At 42.1% G+C, this 22,969-nt stretch overlaps 1 protein-coding gene across 1 annotated transcript in view; it reads left to right on the top strand.

Annotated features, from left to right (window-relative positions):
* LOC122639346 (probable uridine nucleosidase 2) overlaps positions 1-22,969 on the top strand; it is a 47,819-nt gene that overhangs the window by 13,280 nt on the left and 11,570 nt on the right. Inside the window, exons 4-6 of the mRNA XM_043832525.1 lie at positions 7,306-7,491; positions 7,575-7,679; positions 8,223-8,319. Of these exons, the coding sequence (XP_043688460.1) occupies positions 7,306-7,491; positions 7,575-7,679; positions 8,223-8,319 (388 nt within the window). The remainder of the gene's footprint in view (positions 1-7,305; positions 7,492-7,574; positions 7,680-8,222; positions 8,320-22,969) is intronic.

Below are 22,969 nucleotides of genomic sequence, written 5' to 3'. Positions count from 1 at the left end.
TCGAGCCGTATCGACAGATACGTATTAAACCACCCACAGAACCCTTTATTGGAAGTATTGTGGTATTGATACGTATCGGTCGTATCGTATCGTATCGGCCCATATCGGTCGATACATTTCGATATAATTCGAGACAGTTCATTTTTTTTAAAAAGGAAGACGTATTAGTATGTATTGTATCGGTATCGACCGATACCAATACGTATCGGTCTGTATCATATCGTATCGATCGATACTTTAAACCATGCTGGTAAGTATGAAGCCAGCCTCGCTTCCTGCGGCGTTACTCGAACCATCAACGTACATCTCCCACGATTCCCGATCATGCTCCTCTGGTTCTTCTACTTCTGGCTCGATCTCGGGTAGAGTGCATTCAGTGACAAAGTCTGCCAAAGCTTGGCCTTTGATGGCTGTCCGTGGTTGGAATCTGATGTCGTGCTCACTCAACTCTACTGCGCAGGCTATCAATCGTCCGGAGACGTCTGGCTTGTGGAGTACCTTCTTCAAGGGTAGGTCGGTGAGTACTATGATTGTATGGGCTTGGAAGTAGGGTCGTAGCTTTCTGGCCGCAATCACTAGCACGTAGGCTACCTTCTCGATCTTTGTGTACCTGGTCTCTGCATCAATCAAGACATGACTGATATAGTAGATGGGCCTTTGTACCTTTGCTTCCTCCTTCAACAGTACTGCGCTTATCGTGACTGGGGTTGTAGCCAGGTAGATCTGCAGCTCTTCATTGAGTTCTGGTCGTCCGAGTAGTGGTGGACTCTCCAGGTACTTCTCTGACCGTCCGAGCTGGTACCATCTCCTGGATGGCCTTGATCTTAGATGGGTTGGCTTCTATGCCCCGTACTGAGACCATGAACCCTAGGAATTTCCCTGACGTTACTCCAAAGGTGCACTTTGCAGGGTTTAGCTTCATCTGGTTCCTTCTCAGTACAGTGAACACTTCCTCCAGGTCGGTCAGGTGTTGGTGGGCTTGGACGCTTTTCACGAGCATGTCATCCACGTACACCTCCATATTGCGCCCGATCTGTTCCTCGAACATCTTATTGACCATCCTCTAGTAGGTGGCCCCTGCGTTCTTCAGTCCGAACGGCATGACACGATAGCAGTAGTTCTCCTTGTCAGTTCGGAATGCAGTATAGGACTCATCATCCTCATGCATGAGGATCTGGTTATACCCAGAGTAGGTATCCATGAAGCTCAGCATCTCATGGCTAACTGTTGCATCGATCAATAAGTCGATCTTAGGTAGAGGGTACTCGTCCTTTGGGCATGCCTTATTCAAGTCGGTGTAGTTGACGCACATTCTTCACTTCCCATTGGGCTTGGGTACCATGACCACGTTTGCGAGCCAGGTAGGGAACTTCTCTTCTCTGATGAACCCTGCTTGGCTCAACTTGTAAACCTCTTCTTTGATAGCTGCTTGTCAGTCGAGGGCGAAATTCCGCCTCTTCTGTTGGACGGGCTTCCTGTTCAGGTCTACGTGTAACCGGTGCTCTGCTATGGATCTGGGTATGCCTGGCATGTCTGCAGTCGACCATGCGAAGACATCCATGTTTGTCTAGAGGAGGTGCCCCAACTCTTCTTTCTGTTCATCGCTCAACAACAAACCAATCTGTATGACCTTGGAAGGGTCATCCTTGCTGAGCGGCCATGGGACGAGGTCCTCTACTGGCCTACCCCTCTTCTCTGTCTGTTCATCTCTCTGGTCGCTGACCAGGTTCTCCATGCACAACACCATCCCTCGTGTGTTGCCATTGTTCTTCTTCACAAAGGTGGCATAGCATTCTCTGGCTTGAGTTGGTCGTCTCCAAATCCGAACTTGCGGTAGGCTTCCAATGAGAGCACGTCCACGGATGCCCCTGTATCTATCAGCACCTTATGTACTGGTCGGTTGGCTATCTCCACTTGCACTACTAGGGCATCCTCATGTGGAAAGCTTACACCTTCCAAGTCTGCATCCGAGAAGGAGATCACCGTCTCGGTTTTTGCTATCTTGCTTGGCTTCTCTGCTATTCCCACGAACCTGGCATAGGCTTTGGCCTTCCTGGTTGATTCTTGCCTGAGACCTCCCAGTATGGTGAGGATGGGGGCTCCCTTGGTGCCGCTGGGTTCCGGTACATCTCTCCTTTCGTCAGTGCGGTCTCTCTCTCTATCTCGGTCCGCCCTTCTTTCTTCCCTTCTTGGTTCTTCTCTTTCTCGATCATGACCCCGGTCTCCTTGGCCCGAACGGCCGTTACGTCTTCCTTTCACGTACTTGTCCAAGCTTCCTGCTCTCACAAGCTGTTCTATTTCTTTCTTCAGTTGATAGCATTCCTCTGTGTCATGCCTGTAGTCCTTGTAGAAGAGAGTACTTGTTGGGATTGCGCTTTTCAGGTCCTGCTAGCATGGGTCGTGGCCATCGGATTAGGTCACGATCCTGGATCTGCATGAGGATCTTAGACCTGGTGGTGTTTAGGGGTATGAACTCCGGACTGCTTGCTCTCTCACCCCTCTCTGAGCTACGGTCACTTCTTCCAGATGGGCGATCGCCCTTCTCCTGTCGATTTTTGGTCCTTGACCTCTTACTTTCTTTGTGGTCATCTGTCGCCGACCTCTTGTTATCCTGGGGCTTGGCTTCGATCACCTTCTTCCGAGCTTGTAGTACCCCGGCCATGTTGGCGAACTCGTTACACCGTTCCAGGAGCTCCTTCATGGTCTTGGTCTCAGGACGTGCCATGTCTTTGATTAACTCTAGGTCTCTAATTACCCCAGCCAAGGCAGCATACTGGGTCTGGTCGTCTAGGTTTCGGACCTCTAAGGACTCCTTAGTGAACCTGCTAACGTATTCCCTGATGGACTCCTCAGAGTTCTGTACCACGTTCAGTAGATTGACCATGGTCTTCTTTTGCTTGACGCTGCTCTGGAAGCGGGTCACGAACTGTTCGCATAGCTCTGCAAACGACCCAATCGACCGTGGTCGTAGTCTAGAAAACTATGAAGTGACTGCTCCTTTGAGGGATGCAGGAAATGCTCTACAGGAGACCACGTCCGATCCACCATATAGGGTCATCATTCCTTTGAAGTAGTTGATATGGTCATTAGGGTCTGTGGTACCACTGTAGAGTTCAAAGGTGGGTAACCTGAACCTGGATGGAAGTGAGGCGGACATGATCTCTTCTGAGAATGGGTGCTGTTCAGGGATCGAGTGTGTCTTGCCCTTGGTCTGCTTCTTCAACCCTTCCAGTTTCTCATCCAACTCTCGAAGTCTCTTGTCTAGCTCTTCATCCCGTGCTTGTCCCTCACGTCTGACTGGTCGTTCACTGCGACCTCGTTCGCGTTCTCTCCTGGAAGTCTCCTCCCGTCTCGATTGTTGGCGAGATGGTGAAGGGTTACTTCACGATGAATCTTGTCGTGAACGCGAGGGGCTTTCTTCGCGGTAAGTCCTTCTCTGCTCTGGCGCATAACTTCCTCCGAGTCGACCTTGGAACACTGACCTCTGGATGGACCCTTCATGGTTCAGTACCATGGATCGGTGTGATGGTGTTCTCCCCCGGTCCGACTGTACTGGAAGGTCCACCGTTCTCCTCTGAGGTTGGGAAGGCTCTCCCTGCTGCCTGGTGTGCCTCTCTGACCTATCACCCCTGGGAGGTGTCCTCCTGGGGCTCTGCTCCCGTCGCGGATCCGTCCTGCGACGGTGTGATGTTGCACGCTGCCTCAGGTAGTCGCGGAAGAGTTGTTGGTCATGGAGGATCTGTCGCTGCAAGTCATTGATCTGTCCTACCATCGCTGGTGCATTGGGATTAGGTACTGGCTCCACAGGAGCGGCTTCCACAGCTACTTCAGGGTTGAGGTTGTCTACCCCAACTTGTTGGTTCTCATGGACCTCCCTCTCCTGAGAGGCACAATCAGTGGCTCTGCGACGTGAACTCTCTGGAGGTGGTGATACGTTCCCCTCCCTCGCAGCATTGTTGGTGGAGGGAGCGGTCTTCTTGCCTCGTGGTGCCATGGTTGAACAGTTATGGAAACAAGCTAGTAGGTATGATGGCTAACGTCGTTCCCACAGATGGCGCCAATTTGTTGCGTCAAGAAAGCGTCAGCGGTCCTTCGAGTGCCTTAACCTGCAAAAGAACCTGGGTGACAACGGAGAACCGGTGTAGTTCCGGCCTAGGACTCTCCGATGCCTAAGTTAGATCTCTCTGAGCAAACAGATGAATCAATAGAATTCAAGATGGGTTTTTGGGGGTAGAGTACCTTCCCTTTTATAGTAGAGCATGGCGGTGTGGAGAGTCCCAGTTGATGTAGAGTGACCTTCGTAGTCGATAGAGTCCCTGAGTAGCAGGGCTCATCCTTGATTGGTTGTCTTCCCTTGAGACGTGGTGGCATGATAGACTTGGTAGTTGTCTTCCCGTGAGACGTGGTGTCATAATAGACTTGGTATCCTTGATGGATAGACCTATCTTCGTGGTAGATGAGGTTCCTGGTATATGAGTCCGTTCAGACTACGTGACTGATAGGCGGTGGTCTAGAGTCCTTCGTGATGCGATTTGTCTCGTTGATGGTGGTGGTCGCCGTCGTGTTCGAGGTCCACGTCTGCGTAAGTCCCCCCAAAGGGGGTTGGCGTTCAAGGGTGGTCGTACCCCAAGGGGTTGGCGCCCAAGAGAAGCCTACCCCAGGGGGTTGGCTCCCGACGGAAGCCTACCCAAGGGGTTGGCGCCCAAGGGAAGCCTACCCTAGGGGGTTGGCTCCCGAGGGAAGCCTACCCCAAGGGGTTGGCACCCCAGGGTGTGGGTGGTCCGCGCCTGTGCTCCTTTGGTCCCATTATGGTCCACCTCCTTGGATCAGACACGTGGCAGCGTCCAATTGGCAATCTGTGAATCTGGGTTTATCAGGCCCTTTGCTTATTAAAAAAATTATGGAAAAAAAATCCTCTTGCTCTCCCAGCACACAACAAGAGTTCCCATAGTCGGATATATCTTTCTCTGGGTACCATATTGTATTTGTTAATGCCACAAACAGTTCATTAATGCTTACATGAGTGAAACAGTAACCTGGTCAATGTTTTGGCTCCATTTCGGGAATCTTTTTCAAATTCACAATCTAATATCCAACTTTCTTTTGTTCTAGGGTTGCGTGAAGGTTTCGATCTCCCTGGTTTCTCTGTCATAAGGTTAAAGACAACCTTCGTAAGTTGGTTTATTTAAAAACCTTATTTTATGAGTTCCAATAATACCCTTGTCTTTGTCTCTTATTCTCTTTTATCCATTTTTTACATTCCTTTCCTAGTTTACCCTTTCTACTAGGGAATTACATTATTTTCCAAATCTGTTCCCTTGCTTCATTATTTTCCAATAACCCCTTGAAAATTTTAGTTATTTACCAAATTGCCACCCTCCATAGCCATTCACGAAATTTTGGTTATTTTACTCATTGCATCCCATTGCTTTTTGTTTACCAAAAAGCCCTTGCAAAATTCTGATTATTTACGGAACTGCCATTACTTTTTCATCCATTCCCCTATTAGCCTACCCAATTGACCCTTGAAAATTCTGGTTTATTACCAGTTTGCCCTTTGGCTTGGATTGTATTTAAAAGTGGATTTCCACCAAATTACAGTCATGCCATCCTTTTTACCAACACCGTTCTCTTTCAATAATTCTAATTCCCTTCATATCCCATACCTTTGGTATTTACCCATAACACCTTTGGAAACTTCTGGTAAATTACAATTTTGCCATTCCTCCCTTATTAATTACCCATAACACTTTTAGAAAATTCTGGAATATTATGTTTTTGCCCTATCTTTTACATTATCTCTGTTATGTCCACGTGTACTACACGTGAGGGGGGGATTATGTACAATACACCTGCAGACATTGTAGAAGCAGAATTTGCAGGAACACTTGGTGCAAAACATAGAAGATCAGAGTTTTCACCATTGCCAATGGGTATCTACTTTGTTATTGGGTTGAGTTTGCCGTAAGGGGGAGATTGAAGTATTGAAGTATTGAAGATATTTGGTCGTTGCCTATTTGAGGACTTTTGGTTGGGTTGATACAGTTTTTTTATCCGCTGCTTGATTCAGTTTGTTTTCGCTGCTTGTTGCTCTAGTTATTTCACTTCAAGATTCTATGTCACTATGATAATTTGAGTTTCATCACTGGATAGCTATTGAAGATCGTTGAAAATTGCCTTTTTTGGAAGACATTCCAGTCCCAGTTTGCTGATCATGGCTGTCCAAGTTTTGAAGATCTATTTTTTCAAGTTCTTGACGGTTTATTTGTGAGCTGCATTCATATGTCAAGCTGGATTCTGCTACAACTTAGTTTCTTCTTATTTTGTTCTAGTTGGGCATTGATACCTTGTATGCGCCAACTTGAGGGGGAGTGTTTGCATTATTTGGAGTTCTTTTTTCCTTTTAGTTCAAGCTGGATCTTCTTTCTTTACTTATTTGTATAATCCAGCTTGAGGGGGAGCGTTGAAGTACTGTTCATGTGACACTGTTCATGTGAACAGTGATTTGGTTGATTTGTGTATCTTCTATTTTCCTAGTCCTAGTTGGAGTCCTAGTTTCTAATTATGTCAAGTCCTAATTCTACTATGAGTTGTTAGCCTTAGTTTCAGTTTGAGTTATTAGTTCTAGTTCTTTTCCTATTGTAACTTGGATTCCTATCATGATTAGGAATTCCTAATCTGATTAGGGGTTCCCATTTCTATTGTAATTTAAGATTATAAATACAAGTATTATGAGGGAGACTGATAAGTTTAACAGTTCTCTCCACTTCCTCATCTTTTCTTCTCTCTCAAGTTACTGGTTACAGGTCCTAGGTTTTCTACAAATATCATGGCTGATATATCTGATTTGGGAGTAGGTATAAGAATAAGAATGTTATATTGCACATTTCTGTCACAATAAGCTTTAAAAAAAAAGTTGTAAGTGAAATTTACGTTGGATTATTTTAGATAATCTGCTTTGGACTATGTGGGGTTATCAGACTGCAAGAATGAAGTTTATTCTTTGTCACTTCTTTGAATTAGTTGTCCTTACATGTGTATCAGGAGAAAAATCTTACCAAAAAAACAAATATCAGGAGAAAAAGGATATTAGGCATTGGCTTATATCTCGTAGACTTCATATTGTTATTTTCCTTGAACTTCAGATTTCATTGATAATACAGAAATCTCATAGTTGCTATGTCACACATCTCATCCACCACATCCATTCGCCTCCCCCTACTGGCAGACACATAACAGAAGCTGAGAGCACAACAGATTAATCCCATTGGTGCATGTATTTATTATTTCTTTAATTGTGTAAAGAAAGGTACAAAGCTTCGCATTGCCGATTTTGTCCACGGCACGGATGGACTAGGAAACCAGAACTTTCCTCCACCTAATGGAAAGCCTATTGAACAGTCAGCTGCTGCTTTCCTTGTTGAGAAAGCAAATCTATACCCTGGAAAAGTCACTGTGGTTGCTCTTGGCCCACTTACAAATATTGCCCTGGTCAGATTCTGGGTCTATCAATATGTGATTTTAATGATAATTCTGTCCATCATGTTTTTATTGGATATTCTTTTTTGGCACAGGCTATTGAATTAGATCCTGGATTTTCAGAAAAGATTGGGCAGATTGTTATTCTTGGTGGTGCATTCTCAGTGAATGGGAATGTTAATCCTGCAGCCGAGGCCAATGTAAGTGGCTTTATATTCTAGCTATGTTCTGGCTGCCGCTTAGGCCCTGTTTGGGTGGCGGGGAGTTAGTGGGTGGGAATGCATAGTAAAACTTTGTTGGAGTTCTCATAAGTTGGGATTTTTGGATGGCTGGGGGGGGGGGGGGAGCCTTGTTGTCCAACAAAATCCTTTTCTCCCCTTCGTCCTCCTCAATCCACGCTCTTTAAAATCCCATCAAATTTAATATGATGTTGAGGAAAAGGTGAGGGGATGTTGCAACTTTCCCACCCCACCTTCAAAAGCCAAACAAACATTCCAAGAAACAGATAAATGCAACCTCAAAACTCTCCAACAAGTGGGGTCCAATCCCCCAACCTCCCTGCCAACCAAATGGGGCCTTATATCTTTGGGAGGTAGATCTTTTAGTTTTTTTTTTTTCTGTGTTACAAGAAAACTAAGTGCAAGTACCTCTTATTAAACTCTGAAGAACATATGCTTAATCAATATACCTTCCCCCCGCCCTTTTTCGAGGGTTTCTAAGATTTTTTTTAATTGAGTAACCAGATTTTTGGCGATCCAGATGCTGCTGACATTGTTTTCACAAGTGGTGCAGACATTTTGGCCGTGGGAATAAATGTAACCCATCAAGTTGTTTTGACAGGTATCTATTTTAGAATTCTGACCTCCCATTTTATCAACCATTATAAATAGATGCAGATTTTTGCTGCTGCATTTTTAATAGCCATACTTTACCTCAAAAAAAATTTTTAATAGCCATAAACATCTATTTCATTGCTTCCCGCAGAGGGCCTTAATTTCATATTTTGGGGTGCCTCCAAAGATTTGACTGGTCAAGAAATTCCTATTGTGTAATTTCTCTGCTTATAGTTACAGACATTATTACTTGTGTTACCTTCTTTACTTAATATGTCATCAGTGTCGATTCTTTCATCTCAATGCTTTTGACAGTTTAGTGTTAGCCTTGCTTCAATGTGGATGTATATAGATTGAGATTGTACAATGTAATAGGATCTGATCCAGTCCTTGCGGATATCAACAGTGTGTCTGACAATATCCATACTGAGTTCAGCATGGTCTGTGCCCATACTGAATTCAACATGGTGTGATTCTGGACTTCTTCATTGCAATTTGCTGCTTTGATATGGCACAGTCGAATCTTGTTCTCATCTGTGGCCATCACTATACTACTATTTCAAGAGCTATTTATCTGATCTTTGGCTACTTATTGCTAGAAATGTTTTCTGCCTTTTGGGACTGAATATTTTCAAAAGCATGAAGTTTTTGTTATACTATTTCTAAAAGAAAATCTGTTCTAAAGATTAGCAGGTATTTAATCTTCATGTTGGATGTTTGCAGTCATCCAGTCATCAGATAGATCACATCCACATCCCACTTATTGTGGTTTACAAGTTCAAGCTTTTTAAGAATTAGAACTATGATTTGAAATTAAATTTTAATGCAGTCTGGTTTCACAAATCTTTGTTAACAGTATGTGAATTCCAACTGCAGAACACGCCCAGGTAATTTATGTGATGACCAAGCAAAGGGTTTCAAAGAATTATGATGATCAGATTTAAACCAGTAGAATAAAGATTATGATGCGTATGAACAGAGAAGCAGATCTGATATACCAGTGTAATAACATTATTTCATAAACTGGTTATAGCAGAACACAGAATTGAAGAACTAACAAAAACAGACCTGAAACTAAAGATTTCTGCTAACAGAATAAAGCATTAAATATACCAAGCTGTTGTTGATTAACTAGATGCAGGAAAACACCTCAGAAATTGGGGCAGATGATATGATATGAGCAGAGAGGACTCACAGAGTGCTGGAGAAAAAGAGACCAAGAGAGAGAAGGAAGGAAACCAGGAAATCGACGGAGGAAATAAAAGAGAGAAAAGAAGAAGAATCTGCTAGTAATCAGGTTACCGTAGGTGGAGAAACGAAGAAGAGAGATCATAGGAGAAAGAGAGGTGGAAACTAAGACCATGGGGAAAGAGAGAGAGAGAAGGAGAGGAGAGAGAGATCACAATCACATTTTTAAAACAAATCAATTTTCTATTCACCAATCGATTGGGGGGTATACAACTCTTAAAATAGAAAAAGGAACTAGAAGTCCACTTGATTTTGACTCTATAACAGTAATAACAAATAAATATTTAAATAAGACTTTAAAAGAATAAAATACTATCTAAACTGATCATGTGACCAAAACTGTGTTGGAGTTTATGTTGTAAGGGGTACTGTTGTCACTAGCTTATCATAAGTTATATTAAGTTGTAATTTTATCTTTTGTTTCTGTTTTCCTTTTACCTCCCCATGGAGGCATATGTAATTTCAAGAATGTTGTCAATGAAGAAAATAGGTGATAGGAGTTGATACTCTCTCACTACGATTCTCTCTCAACTCTTCTTCTTCTTTCTCTCTTCTCCTCCTTCTCCTAGCTGTTAATCCTTGTTCTCTTGCTAGAATCGATCAATACCTAATTTTTAACTTGGTATCAAAGCTGGTTTGAGAGTCGACCAAGTTGATTTGTTCTCTTCACCTCTCTTTGGAACCCTAGAAAGGTTCCAATAGAGGCTATACTATGTAAAATATTACACAGCATATTTATTGGAGTTATATTTTTCAAACCAATACCTAATGGAGAGAGTTTAAGGGCTGTAGAAGTTGATTGAAGCCCTAGAAAGCCTGACCAGAGTTACCGCCAGCTTCTCTCCTCTTTGTTGATTCTACTTCATTCCACCACCATTTTGCAATTGAAACAATGCAGACCTGCAATTGTGATCAGTAGAGAAGAAGAGAAGAGAAGATGGAGAAGGAAAAGAGAAGAGGAAGATGGAGAAGAGCAAGGAAGCCTCCCTCACGATTCTGATTAATTTAATCGTGAGGAGAGGCAATATTATTTATAATGACTTAACCACATTACAAGAGTAAATACCCAAACTACCCTTAGTACAGAAAATAAACTAGAAACATAAATAAGGTATAAATCAAACCAAACACCCCCAGACTACTAATTCTAATCGACATCCTTAACACTCCCCCTTAAGCTGGAGCGTGGACATCACCAAGAACCAGCTTGGAACAACCATCCAAGAACTGAGGTCGAAATAAGGCCTTCGTAAACATATCTCCAAGCTAAAATTGTGAACGAATGAAAGGAGTGACAATGAGCTTCTTCTGAACAGCATCTCGAACAAAATGACAATCAACTTCAATGTGTCTGGTCCGTTCATGAAAACAGGGTTGTTGGCAATGTAAATAGCAGCTTGGTGATCATAGTACATCTCCATGGGCTGATCACTGGAATAACCAAGCTCAATAAGGAACAAACGAATCCACATCAACTCTGCAGTAGTATGAGCCATAGCTCTGTATTCAGCCTCAGCACTAGAACGAGCTACAATCGTCTGTTTCTTATTCTTCCAAGTAACCAAATTTCCTCCAAAGAAGGTACAATAACCTGTGGTCGATCTTTTATCGCCATCAGAACTAGCCCAATCCGCATTAGAGAACCCAACCACATTGGTATGACCATGGCGACAATACACTAATCCCTTACCAGGAGCACTTTTGAGGTATCTTAGAATGCGACAGGCAGCATCCCAATGTACTTGCTTAGGGTTCTGCATGAACTGACTAACAACCCCTACAGCAAAGGAGATATCAAGACGAGTAACTGTGAGATAAATAAGTTTACCAACCAGACGTCGATACTGGTGTATGTCACCAAACTCTTTGTCATCAGAAGCACCAAACTTGATGTGGGGATCCATAGGAGTATCAATAGGTTTACAATCTAACATCCCTGTCTCATCAAGTAAATCAAGGACATACTTTCTCTGGGACAGGCTAAGACCTCGAGAGCAGCGAACAACCTCAATGCCAAGAAAGTACCTGAGGCTACCTAAGTCCTTGATCTGGAAATTATCATGTAAATAAGTCTCCACCTGTGCAATTCCAGAAGCATCATTACCAGTAACAATGATGTCATCGACATATACTGCAAGAATGACCACGTTAGACCCCTGACGTCTAACAAAAATAGAGTGATTAGAATAGCACTGAGAAAACCCATAACCAGCTACAACACTGCTGAATTTATCAAACCATGCACGGGGAGACTGTTTCAGTCCATAAATTGCCTTATAAAGGCAACAAACCCAGACACTATCCTCCCCCTGAGCAACATACCCAAGAGGTTGCTCCATATATACCTCCTCCTGGAAATCACCATATAAGAAGGCGTTCTTCACATCCATCTGAAATAGAGGCCAATCAAGATTGACTGCCAAGGAAAGTATGATACGAACTAAATTCAAACGCGCAACAGGAGAGAAGGTCTCAAAATAGTCGACCCCATAGGTTTGTGTAAACCCTTTCGCAACCAAATGGGCCTTGAGCCGTTCCACAGTTTCATCTGGATTGTACTTAACTATATACACCCAACGACACTTAACAAGATCTTTACCAAGTGGTAGATCCTGTAATGACCAAATCTTACGAGAGATCAAGGCATCCATCTCCACATCTATAACATGTTTCCACCCCGGGTGAGACAAGGCAAGTGTATAAGAAGTGGGAACAAAGGTAGAGTGTAATGTAGTAGCAAAAGCACGATAAGAAGTTGGGAGATGAGCAACAGAAACATAATTTGCCAACGGGTAAAGGGTACTATTTTGAGTGCAAGTACGAGTACCTTTGCGCAAAGCAATAGGACAGTCATCAGCATCTAAAGGAGGATCCGCAGGCAAGAACTCGGCTGGTGGCGGTAGAGGGGCAGCAGCAACATTTTGAGGCGGCGCAGGCGGCGGCTGCTGTTGGGTATGGCAGTGATAGACCTGCAGAGGATTGGCAACTAACGGAAGAGGAGGAACAGTAGTAACAACTGGACCAACAACACCAGTATCAACAGTAAGATCAATATTACTGGGAGAACCAGGAAAATAAGGAGTATTTTCGAAGAAAGTCACATCAGCAGAAACAAATTGTTAGTGAGAAACAGGATCAAAACACCGATACCCCTTCTGGGAACCAAGAAACAGACACTTGATAGCCCTAGGAGACAATTTATCAAGGCCAGGGCAAAGAATATGAACAAAACATTGGCAACCAAAAAACACGGGGAGGAAGAGAGAAAGCAGCCCACTTCGGAAAAACAACATTAAAGGGAATTTGATCATGAAGAACCGAGGAAGGCATACGATTAATCAAGAAACAGGCAGTCAACATTGCATCAGTCCAATAGAGTTTAGGAACATTCATCTGAAACATTAATGATCTAGTAATGTCTAACAAATGGCGGTTTTTGCGCTTCGCCACACCATTTTGTTGTGGTGTATAAGAGCAACTAGTTTGATGAAGAATGCCATTGTCAGAACAAAAGGAAAAAATCTCATGTTGAACCATTTCCAGAGCATTATCAGTACGTAAAATTTTCAAATGAACACTAAATTGAATACGAACTTCATTATAAAATTGTTTGAAAACAGAAACAAACTCAGATCTATCCTTCAAGAGGTACAACCATGTCATCCGAGAATGAGCATCAATAAAACTGATAAAATAACGAAAACCTAATCGACTCTTAACCCTACATGGACCCCAAATATCAGAATGGACTAACTGAAATAAAGAAGTACTCCTAAACTCTGGACTCAAAGGAAAAACAGTTGGATGATGCTTGCCAAGCTCACATGCTTCACACTTAATACGAGAGACAGATTTGTAGCTTGGAACCAGATGCCGCAGCTTGGATAAGGAAGGATGTCCTAGCCAATAGTGCCAATGTAATGGAGAAACACCAGAAGAAGTAGCAACAACGGCTATTGGAGAAGTTGCCAAATCAAAATAATAGAGACCACCCTTCTCATGCCCGCTACCAATCGTCGTCCTCGTTACAAGATCCTAGAAAACATAATGAGATGGATGAAAGGTTATAGAACAATTTAAAGATTTATTTAACGGACTAACAGACAAAAGATTAAGAGGCAGCCTAGGTACATGAAGAACATTAGTCAAGGAAAGATTAAAGGATAAGGGGTATCCCCATGACCAGTAACAGGAATAAAAGATCCATCGGCAATGATATCCGAGATAAAGTAGTAGACTGAGTAAAAGAGGAAAATAAATTAGGCTTACCAGTCATATGAGAAGATGCACCGGAGTCAATGACCCACGGAGAGGATGAAGAGGCGAAACATGTAGTAGTACCTGAGTGGGCAAGAGTAGCTATTCCTAAACATGCAGTAGTACCTGAGTGGGCAACAGTAGCTGTAGGAGTAGAAGATGATGCCTCTAGTTGTTGAACTCGTTGTAACAGTTGAGAAACCAGATCACTAGAAGTACTACCACCATCAGTAGGAGACCCATATTAGTGTTAGTAGGATGCATAGAATCAGCCGCTCCATCAGAGACTGCAGCATTGGCAAACTGCTCTCGAGCCCATTGTGGTTTGCCATGTTTCAGCCAGCATTTTTCAACAGTGTGGTTAGGACGACCACAATGAGAACACCATCGAGAACCACCATCACTAGAAGATGAACCAGCAGGGTTCGAACCAGCCCCTCGACCACTAGAAACAGCCCCACAGCCACGACTAGCTCCAGAACCATGACCACCTCGAGAAGAGGTACCACCACCACGACTACGCCTTCCAGTAGAAATAAAAGGGCAGAATTATCCTTAGAGACAGGACCTGCATCAGATTTGACCGTGGAAGGAGAAACAACCCTTTGTATGCGACAGTAAGCTTCATTTATAGACGGGATCTTCTCACCTGTCAGTAATTGGATTTTGATTGACTGAAGATCAGAATCTAACCCAGAGAGGAACTTAGCAACAAGAAATTCAGAACGTTGAGCCTTAATCACAACAGCATCAGTAGATATAGGCTGGTACACATTGAGTTCCTCCCACATGCTCTTCAAAGAGCTGTAGTATTCGCCAAGCGATTTTCCCTATTGCTTGAAGGAGAAAAACTTTTCATACAAATCATAAATCTGTGAGAGGTTAGTGTCTTGAGAATAGCTCTCCTTGAGTTCTTCCCAGACACCCTTGGCAGTTTTATGAAACATCATGTTTGAGGCTATGAAGGGCTCCATGCTATTCCAAAGCCAGCAGAGGAGGGTTGCATTCTCAGCCGTCCAATCTTCATAGTTATCATCAGTAGACGCTGGAGGAGTCATAGTAAGGTAGGACATCTTCCAGCGAGCAGTAACATATACCTCAAAGGCTTGAGACCAAAGAAGATAGTTCGAAGCACCATTCAACTTGATGGTAGTAATCTGAACATGAAAGTGATCTGTAGGAGGCTTAGAATCAGCCATGATAACCAAGTAGATAATATCTCAAAGCTTGGACAGATGCAGCCAACAAATAGAACAGGCCAAGCCAAATCGATTTCAGCAAAAAAAACCCAAAATACGGCCAAAAAACAGAGGATCCGATAACCCTGAGAGCAGCAGCCAAAAAGGGAACCAATTTATGGTCAAATAATCACCAAACAGTAGAGAATAAAACCCTAGACCAGCAGCCAATGAAGAGAAAATAAACTCCCAGGAGAGACAAAATCGATTTTCACAGGATTTTTGGAAAATCGATCTTAGATGGGGGTAGAGAACACTTCAACCATCAAACTTGCACGCAGCCAAACTTTAGCACAGCAAGGAACCCTAGTCCTGCATCATAATATGACTAGGGTTCAGGCAATATAAGGCAGCATATGGTTGCTGTGGACCACGATAGGAGAGAACACAGAAATTCCTTCAAAACCGCAGGAGAGGGGAAGATCGTGGATCAGAATTGCTGCTCTGATACCATGAAACATGCTGACCTGCAATTGTGATCAGTAGAGAAGAAGAGGGGAGAAGATGGAGAAGGAGAAGAGAAGAGGAAGATGGAGAAGAGAGGTCGATTGGGAGAGCAAGGAAACCTCCCTCACGATTCTTATTAATTGCATCGTGAGGAGAGAATATTATTTATAATGACTTAACCACATTACAAGAGTAAATACCCAAACTACCCTTAGTACAGAAAATAAACTACAAACATAAATAAGATATAAATCAAACCAAACACCCCCAGACTACTAATTCTAATCAACATCCTTAACAGCAAGGATACTAGGCTCATTAGGATCGCCCAGGGTACTCTTTCAATCCCCTAGGGACTCGGTTGGTGAGATGAGCTGGTTGAAGAGCATAACTCACTTCTTTACTGCTCCAAAGGTACCACTAGGCAAGGTTTAAAGTATCGGTATCAAGTATCGTATCAGTCGGGCAATTTTAAGAGACGTATCGTATTGTGTCGTACCGGAGATACGTATCGATCGGTGCAGAAACGCATGAAAATGATCAAAATACACATGGAAATACACTCTTAGACACAAAAAACAATATAAACAAGTAATTTATGTCTTATATCATGTATATACACTAAGAATTGTGAATAATGTATAACCAGACAAGTGCGGCACTTTGAAATTGTTATAAAAGATTAAAAGATGTGATTTCTTACATGTAGAGTCACTCTATTGCCCTGAAGAATGTTGGGGTGGGTCAAAGTCGTGTCTGTAAGGGTCTTCAAGAATAGGAGCGACTAGGATGATGTTGTGTACTGACTAAACATAAGCACAATACTGAGTCCAATCGAAATACTGATGGTAGTGACTCTCCCAGTCATAGTAGAATCGTGTGTACTGCTCTGGAGTGGCTAATGTCGTGAAACCACTAGGTTGTAGTTGTGCCTCTCCATATCTATAACTTCCATACCCTACAGAAGCCCCATGTCCATAGCCCGAAGAACCTGATGCATAACGCCCATGGCTTGATGAAGCACTAGCATGATCAGAACTAATGCTAAGTGACTCCATGGCACTCATAAGCACATCACTATCACATTGTATGCAATCTATTGTTGTTTACCTTGGTACAATAAGACCACCCAATGTCTTGTTGTCGTGGCATTGTCCTAAACGCCAAAGATAAGTAGATAACTATATAAGTATTAAACTATATTAAAATCCACACGTAAATAATTTATACAAGTAAAGTACATGTCTATATGATGCATTTCATGCATCGCATGTACTTAGCAAAGTATATTAAGCAAACTTTAAACATTTTTATATTTTCCACAATTAGTTTCACATTATTTAATTTTTCAAAAATTAAAAATATGACATAATAACATAATATAGTACATTAGCATACAAATAATATGAATCTAAGTCTTATCATGTATTTCAGCCATTGGGGCATTTAATCAAACTATAATGAAAGAGTAAAGATGAAAAAATCATGAATTTTTTCATTTTTGTAAGTATTTTATAATTTCAGAAAATAGCAAAAAATACAGATTATAGGGTAAAAATAGAATTTTGATTTAAAGTGATAGATCTGTACATTATGTTATACATATATTATACACATAAGCATAGGTTGAAATTTTTAGAAGAAATAAAAAAAAAAAATCAATTTGAAAAGCAACTTTCGGTTTTAGGTGAAAAATGTAAAAGATTTGAGTTCAAATCTTTGCAAATGTATACAAAGAATGCATCACTAACTTAGTTTAACCTATTCTCTTTGAATCATAGGAAAAAAAAGAACTAAAATAAAAAAAACCTACCTTTCCCTTCAAGAACACCTTCAATCTTTGAATCTAGGTTGTTGGATGCAGTAAAGGATGTGATTCCACCTCTTCTAAAGTCGCTTTTCAAAAAGGAATTAAAGCTCTCAACAGATTTGGTCGAAAAAATGGATTTGAAGTAACATTTTGGGGTTTTTTCCTTTGCTGGATAGGGGTTTTTTCCGCAAGGAACCTCTCTGGTTCGTGTTTTTCTGGAAAAAATGAAAATAGCCACATGTCTCTTTAAGTATCGATACGTATCGATGCATTTAAAAAATAATAAAAAATGGAAAAGAGTACGTATCGACTATATCGATATGCATCGACCGTATCATATCGTATCGTATCGACATGTATCGGTCGGTACATTATTATTTTTTAAAATGGATACGTATCGCTATGTATCGTATCGACACCGACCGATACCGATATGTATCAGCCGATACGATACGATACGCATCGATACTTTAAACCATGCCGCCAGATTCTGCTTTTTCTTCTCTAGTTGAATATTATTGGATGTGGTGTGTTGAATGGTTGTTATTGATTGAAGATTTACATTATTGGACTATCATTGGCTGCTGTGGAACGAAGTTAAGGTGCAAAAGGTGCATTCGATTTGGTTATCATCAAGAAACTGTTGTCTGTTTGCTTGCTGGTGGTATTTTTATTTGCTAGTTTGTTTCCTTTCTTTGGGTGGAGTATACTCCCCATTTGTACAAGATATTACAGTGATTTGTTAAGTATTTGCATATCATGTCTGGGTCTGGATCTGAGGTCAGTGGACCTTTGGAAGCTTCATCTAGTGGTTTGGGTGGTACTCACCCCAATATGACTCCAATTGATAACCCCTACCCAAATATCTATTGTGACATTAGACAATACCAACTATTTGAATTGGTCTCACTCTATGAAGTTGTCTTTGCGAAGTAGGGGGAAACTGGGGTACACTACTGGTTCTATCAAGGCACCAACGATAACAGATCCAATATATCTAAAATGTGAGACTGAGAACTCCACTGTTATGGCCTGGTTGTTTTTTTCCATGAAACCTGAGATAGGTAGAAGATTTATGAGAACGGAGACTGTAAAGGAAATTTGGGACAGTGTCTCCAAGACATTTGACCGAGTGGGTGACTCAGCAAAAGTTTATCAAATTCTCCAAAAGGTCATCATTGTGAAACAGGGTAACCAAAGCATTTTTGAATATTACAACACTATAATTGGTCTCTGGGAGGAGTATGACCACTATAGGGACCTCCATTTGTCCAACCCTGAAGATGAGGCAAAGGTGTATAGGACACTGGAGAAGGAACATGTCCTTATTTTTCTTGGTGGGCTTAATCCAAAATTTGAGCCAATCCGACTACAAATCTTGGGGCGGTCACCTTTTCCAGCCTTAGATGAAGTGTGTAGCTACTTACAAAGTGAGGAGACTAGAAGAGTATCCATGGATACTATACCATCCCTGTAGAGATCTACTCTTACTTCTAGTTCTCCCAAAGATTGGCGAGGTAAAGGGAGGCCAAGGGCCACCCCATGGAGATAATAGAGAAAGATTTAAATGTGATCAATGTGGGAAACTAGGGCACATTAAAGAAAGATATTGGGTACTTCATGGCCAACCCCTGGTGTACGTGGTGGTAGGAGAGAGGGTGTTAGAGCCCACATTGTGATAGCTGAGATTGAGTTACCTGGACTACAGACCGACCCTGATTCCCTTTCCAGAGAGGATATTATAGTACTATGAAGGATGATGTCTCGACTAGGCCACTCTTCTACTACTCTTGCAGAGTCAGATTCTTCAACCTCAACCTTGTAAGCCTTTACATCTGCACATTCCACTGCTCCTTGGGTTATTGACTCTGGTGCCACCGATCACATGATTGGTATGCCTCAATGTTATGATTCCTATTCTATTTGCTCTAGTAGGGATAAGGTTAGAATTTTCGATGACTCCCTTTCTTCTATTTCTGGTAAGGGTAATGTTCGAGCCACTTCTTCTATTTCTCTTGACTTTGTTCTTCATGTCCCTAATTTTGCCACTAACCTATTATCTACAAGTCATCTAATCAAATCCTTAAATTGTTGTATCACCTTCTTTTCTTACTATTGTCTTTTTCAAGATTTGGTGATGAAGAGGTTTATTGGTAGTGGACGTTAGGAGAAAGGATTACTTTCTTGAGCCTTGGACACCTGTTTTGTCTACTGCTTAGTCCTATGTTTGTGGCCAGAGTGACCGTAGTACTATGGATTTTGTGATGCTTTGGCATCAACGTTTAAGCCACCCGTCTTTTGTTGCTATGAGAATACAATTACCCCATTTGTTTACTTCTTTTTCTTCTTTTCATGTTTTTCAGTGTGAACCATGTATTTTTGCTAAACATTATCGTTCATCTTATCCTTATCATGGTAATAGATCCATTGTTCCTTTCAATATTGTTCATTATGATGTTTGGGGACCTGCTCAACTACTTCTTTGATTGGTTATCGTTACTTTGTTTTTTTTTTTTTTTTTTTCTGTTGATGATTGACTATTCCCCGTCCACTTGGACTTTTTTTGATGAAACAAAAGAGTGATGTTGAAATAGGCTGCTTACTACTTACCCGATTGGGGTAAGCAGTCCTAGTTCCACTAGGATTGGTCCTACCTATCCTAGCTTACTAGGATTAGTCCTAGTCGAGTTAGGGTGGTTAGTCCCACTTTATTTATGTTTCTTTTTCTTTATTTTTTATTCCTTTTATTGTTTTCCCTAGCCGAGTCCTAGTTTGGGATTCCTAGTTGTATTAGGAATTCCTAGTAGGACTAGGACTGAGTTAAGTTTCTATTTTCAGTTGTAATTCTGTTCTTTATATAAACAGGGCCTGAATGATCGATTTATTCATTCAAGCATTCTCTACATCTCTCTTTTAACATGGTATCAGAGCTAGTCTCTCAGATCTAGCCTGGTTACTAGCCCCCCACCCTCCTTCCATTATCACTCGATCTCCATCTTCCCCCCCCCCCAGTCAACTCTCTTCACTTTTTCTGGTTCTTTCTCCACTTAGGGCAGATCTAATGAGGTGATTTGTAGATGCTGCCCTAACTTTTCACCTCAACAATTGATGATTTAAGAAGTTCTTTGATCGATAGCTGCTGGCCACACTTTTGCAAATGTTTTTTGGAGTTCTCCTTTATTGAAGATCAGATTCTGGTTTTCTTGGGATCCAACACTGCAGGTTTTTCTGGACGGCTGCTGTCTCTGTTTCTCTTCCTACCATTGAGGCATATATCCATATCACTCTCCAGGTTTTTTTGAACAAATATTCAAGACCTGCTGCTTCTCGATCTGGTTTATTTCTCCTCTCTGCGTGAGCAGTTTTGTTGCACAGATCTGCATCAACTTTGAAGACAGATTCTGCAATTTTTTTTACGACTTGAAGACCCCTGAATCTCAATCGACTTCTCTTTTAGGGTTTCCTCAAAACCCTACCTATCGATTTTTTATTTAGGGCTGGTTCTTGTTGCTACAGAAGGGACTCATCTTTCAGTTTTTATACTGTTTTGTCTGCAATATGGGGGACTCAGATGTGACCACGACCAACTCTGGAGTTGATTCTCAGCCGTGGACAGAATTTCTCCCTTATGCTGCAGCTATTAAACTTGAGGGATCAAATTACCTCATCTGGGCCAGATCTATCTCCTTGACTGCGGCTGGTAGGGGACTCACTGGCCATCTTACTGGAACCACCACACAGCCTACTGAAGAAGGTGCTACCCGTACTAAATGGGCTGCCAATGATGCTATGGTGATGTCCTTTATTACGAATTCTATGACCACTGACCTCTCCAGTCAATATCTACTCCTTGACACTGCTACCCAGATCTGGACTGCTGTCAAGGGAACTTATGGCCGTTCAGGTAATGATGCTCAGGTGTATGACATCTGGAAGACATTCCAACATACCACTCAGCAGGAGCTGTCTGTCACTAAATACTATGCTGCCCTCAAGTGTTTATGGCAGCAATTGGACCACTATGCTAGGTTTTCACCTACTACTACTACTGACATCACTGCCTATCATTCCTATGTTGATAAGTTTCGGGTCTATGATTTCCTGGCTGGCCTCAATGATGATTATGATCCTATCCGGGTACAAGTCCTTGGTCGGATTCCTTTCCCCACTTCAGAGGAAACTTTTTCTTATGTTCACAGTGAAGAGACAAGAAGGGCTGCCATGATGATTACTCCCAAAGTTGAGAGATCAGCATTACTGACTGCTGCCTCCACTCCCGTTACTTCTTTTGACAGTGTTGGTGTTACCACTACTAAAGAGCTTGTGAAATGTGAGCATTGTCACAAACCATATCACACGAAGGCTCAGTGTTGGAAATTACATGGCAAGCCTGCTGATTTTGAGGCCAAATGAGGACGTGCTAAGTCTAAAAGCAAAGCCAATCACATTGAAAGTGTAGCCCCAACTCCTACTGCTGACATCGGTTTCTCCCAGGAAGAACTCCAGGCTCTCCGTCGTATGTTGAACACATCCGTTGCTTCTACTACGTCTGTTGCCAATTCAGGTTCCTTCTTTGCCCGTATAGGTATTTCTTTTGCTGGTCATTGTGCATCGGTAGTATCCACTCCATGGATCATAGACTCCAGTGCTACTGATCATATGACAGGTTCTTCTAGCCTTTTTGATACATATTCTCCTGCTTCTGGTAAGGATAAAGTCAAAATTGCTAATGGGTCCCTCTCCTCCATCTCAGGGAAAGGATCCATTGGTTATTCTCCTTCCCTTACCCTGTCATCTGTGTTGCATATTCCCAAATTTACAACTAACCTTCTTGCCATTAGCAGTATCACTAAATCCCTAAATTGTAAAGTGATTTTTTTTCCAGCTCACTGTGTTTTTCAGGAGCTGGACTCGGGGAAGACGATTGGATCGGGTAAAGTGCATGGTAGATTGTACCTGCTTGATAGAGATCCTCTTCCTTATTTCATACTGTTCATACTGATGTATGGGGGCCTAGTAGGAAAGCTTCCCTGACTGGCCATCGGTGGTATGTCACTTTCATTGACTGCTATTCTAGGTTCACTTGGGTATACCTTATGCACACAAAAAATAAAGTTTTTTCTTGCTTTCAGCACTTTCATCAATTAATTAAGACCCAATTTACTGTCACTCTTAAAATTTTGAGGAGTGACAATGGGAAAGAGTATACGGAAGGTCGGTTCCAAAAATACCTTCACGCTTGAAGGAATCCTCCATCGGACAATTGTGTTGACACTCCACCCAAAATGGTGTGGCTGAGAGGAAAAATCGCCACCTCTTGGAGGTGGCTAGAGCTCTTATGTTTGCTCGCAATGTCCCTTCCCTTTATTGGGGAGATGCAGTTCTTACTGCAACCTATTTAATTAACAGGTTGCCCAGTCGGGTTCTTCTTTCCAAGGCCCCTATTGAGCTATTACTTGGCTCTTCTTCCTTCATAGTCCCACCTAAGATGTTTGGCTGCGTTTGTTATGCTAGGGATACAAGGTCCCCTGGTAAACTTGACCCACGTAGTCTCCGCTGCATTTTCTTGGGTTACTTTGCTACCCAGAAGGGGTACAGGTGTTATTACCCTCCTTCCCGCCGGACTTTTGTTAGCATGGATGTTGTTTTTCATGAAC

This window comes from Telopea speciosissima, chromosome 1 (assembly GCF_018873765.1).
Source record: "Telopea speciosissima isolate NSW1024214 ecotype Mountain lineage chromosome 1, Tspe_v1, whole genome shotgun sequence".
Taxonomy (NCBI): Eukaryota; Viridiplantae; Streptophyta; class Magnoliopsida; order Proteales; family Proteaceae; genus Telopea; species Telopea speciosissima.
The sequence above is the reverse complement of the archived record's forward strand: the minus strand, read 5'-3'. Positions and strand labels throughout refer to the sequence as shown.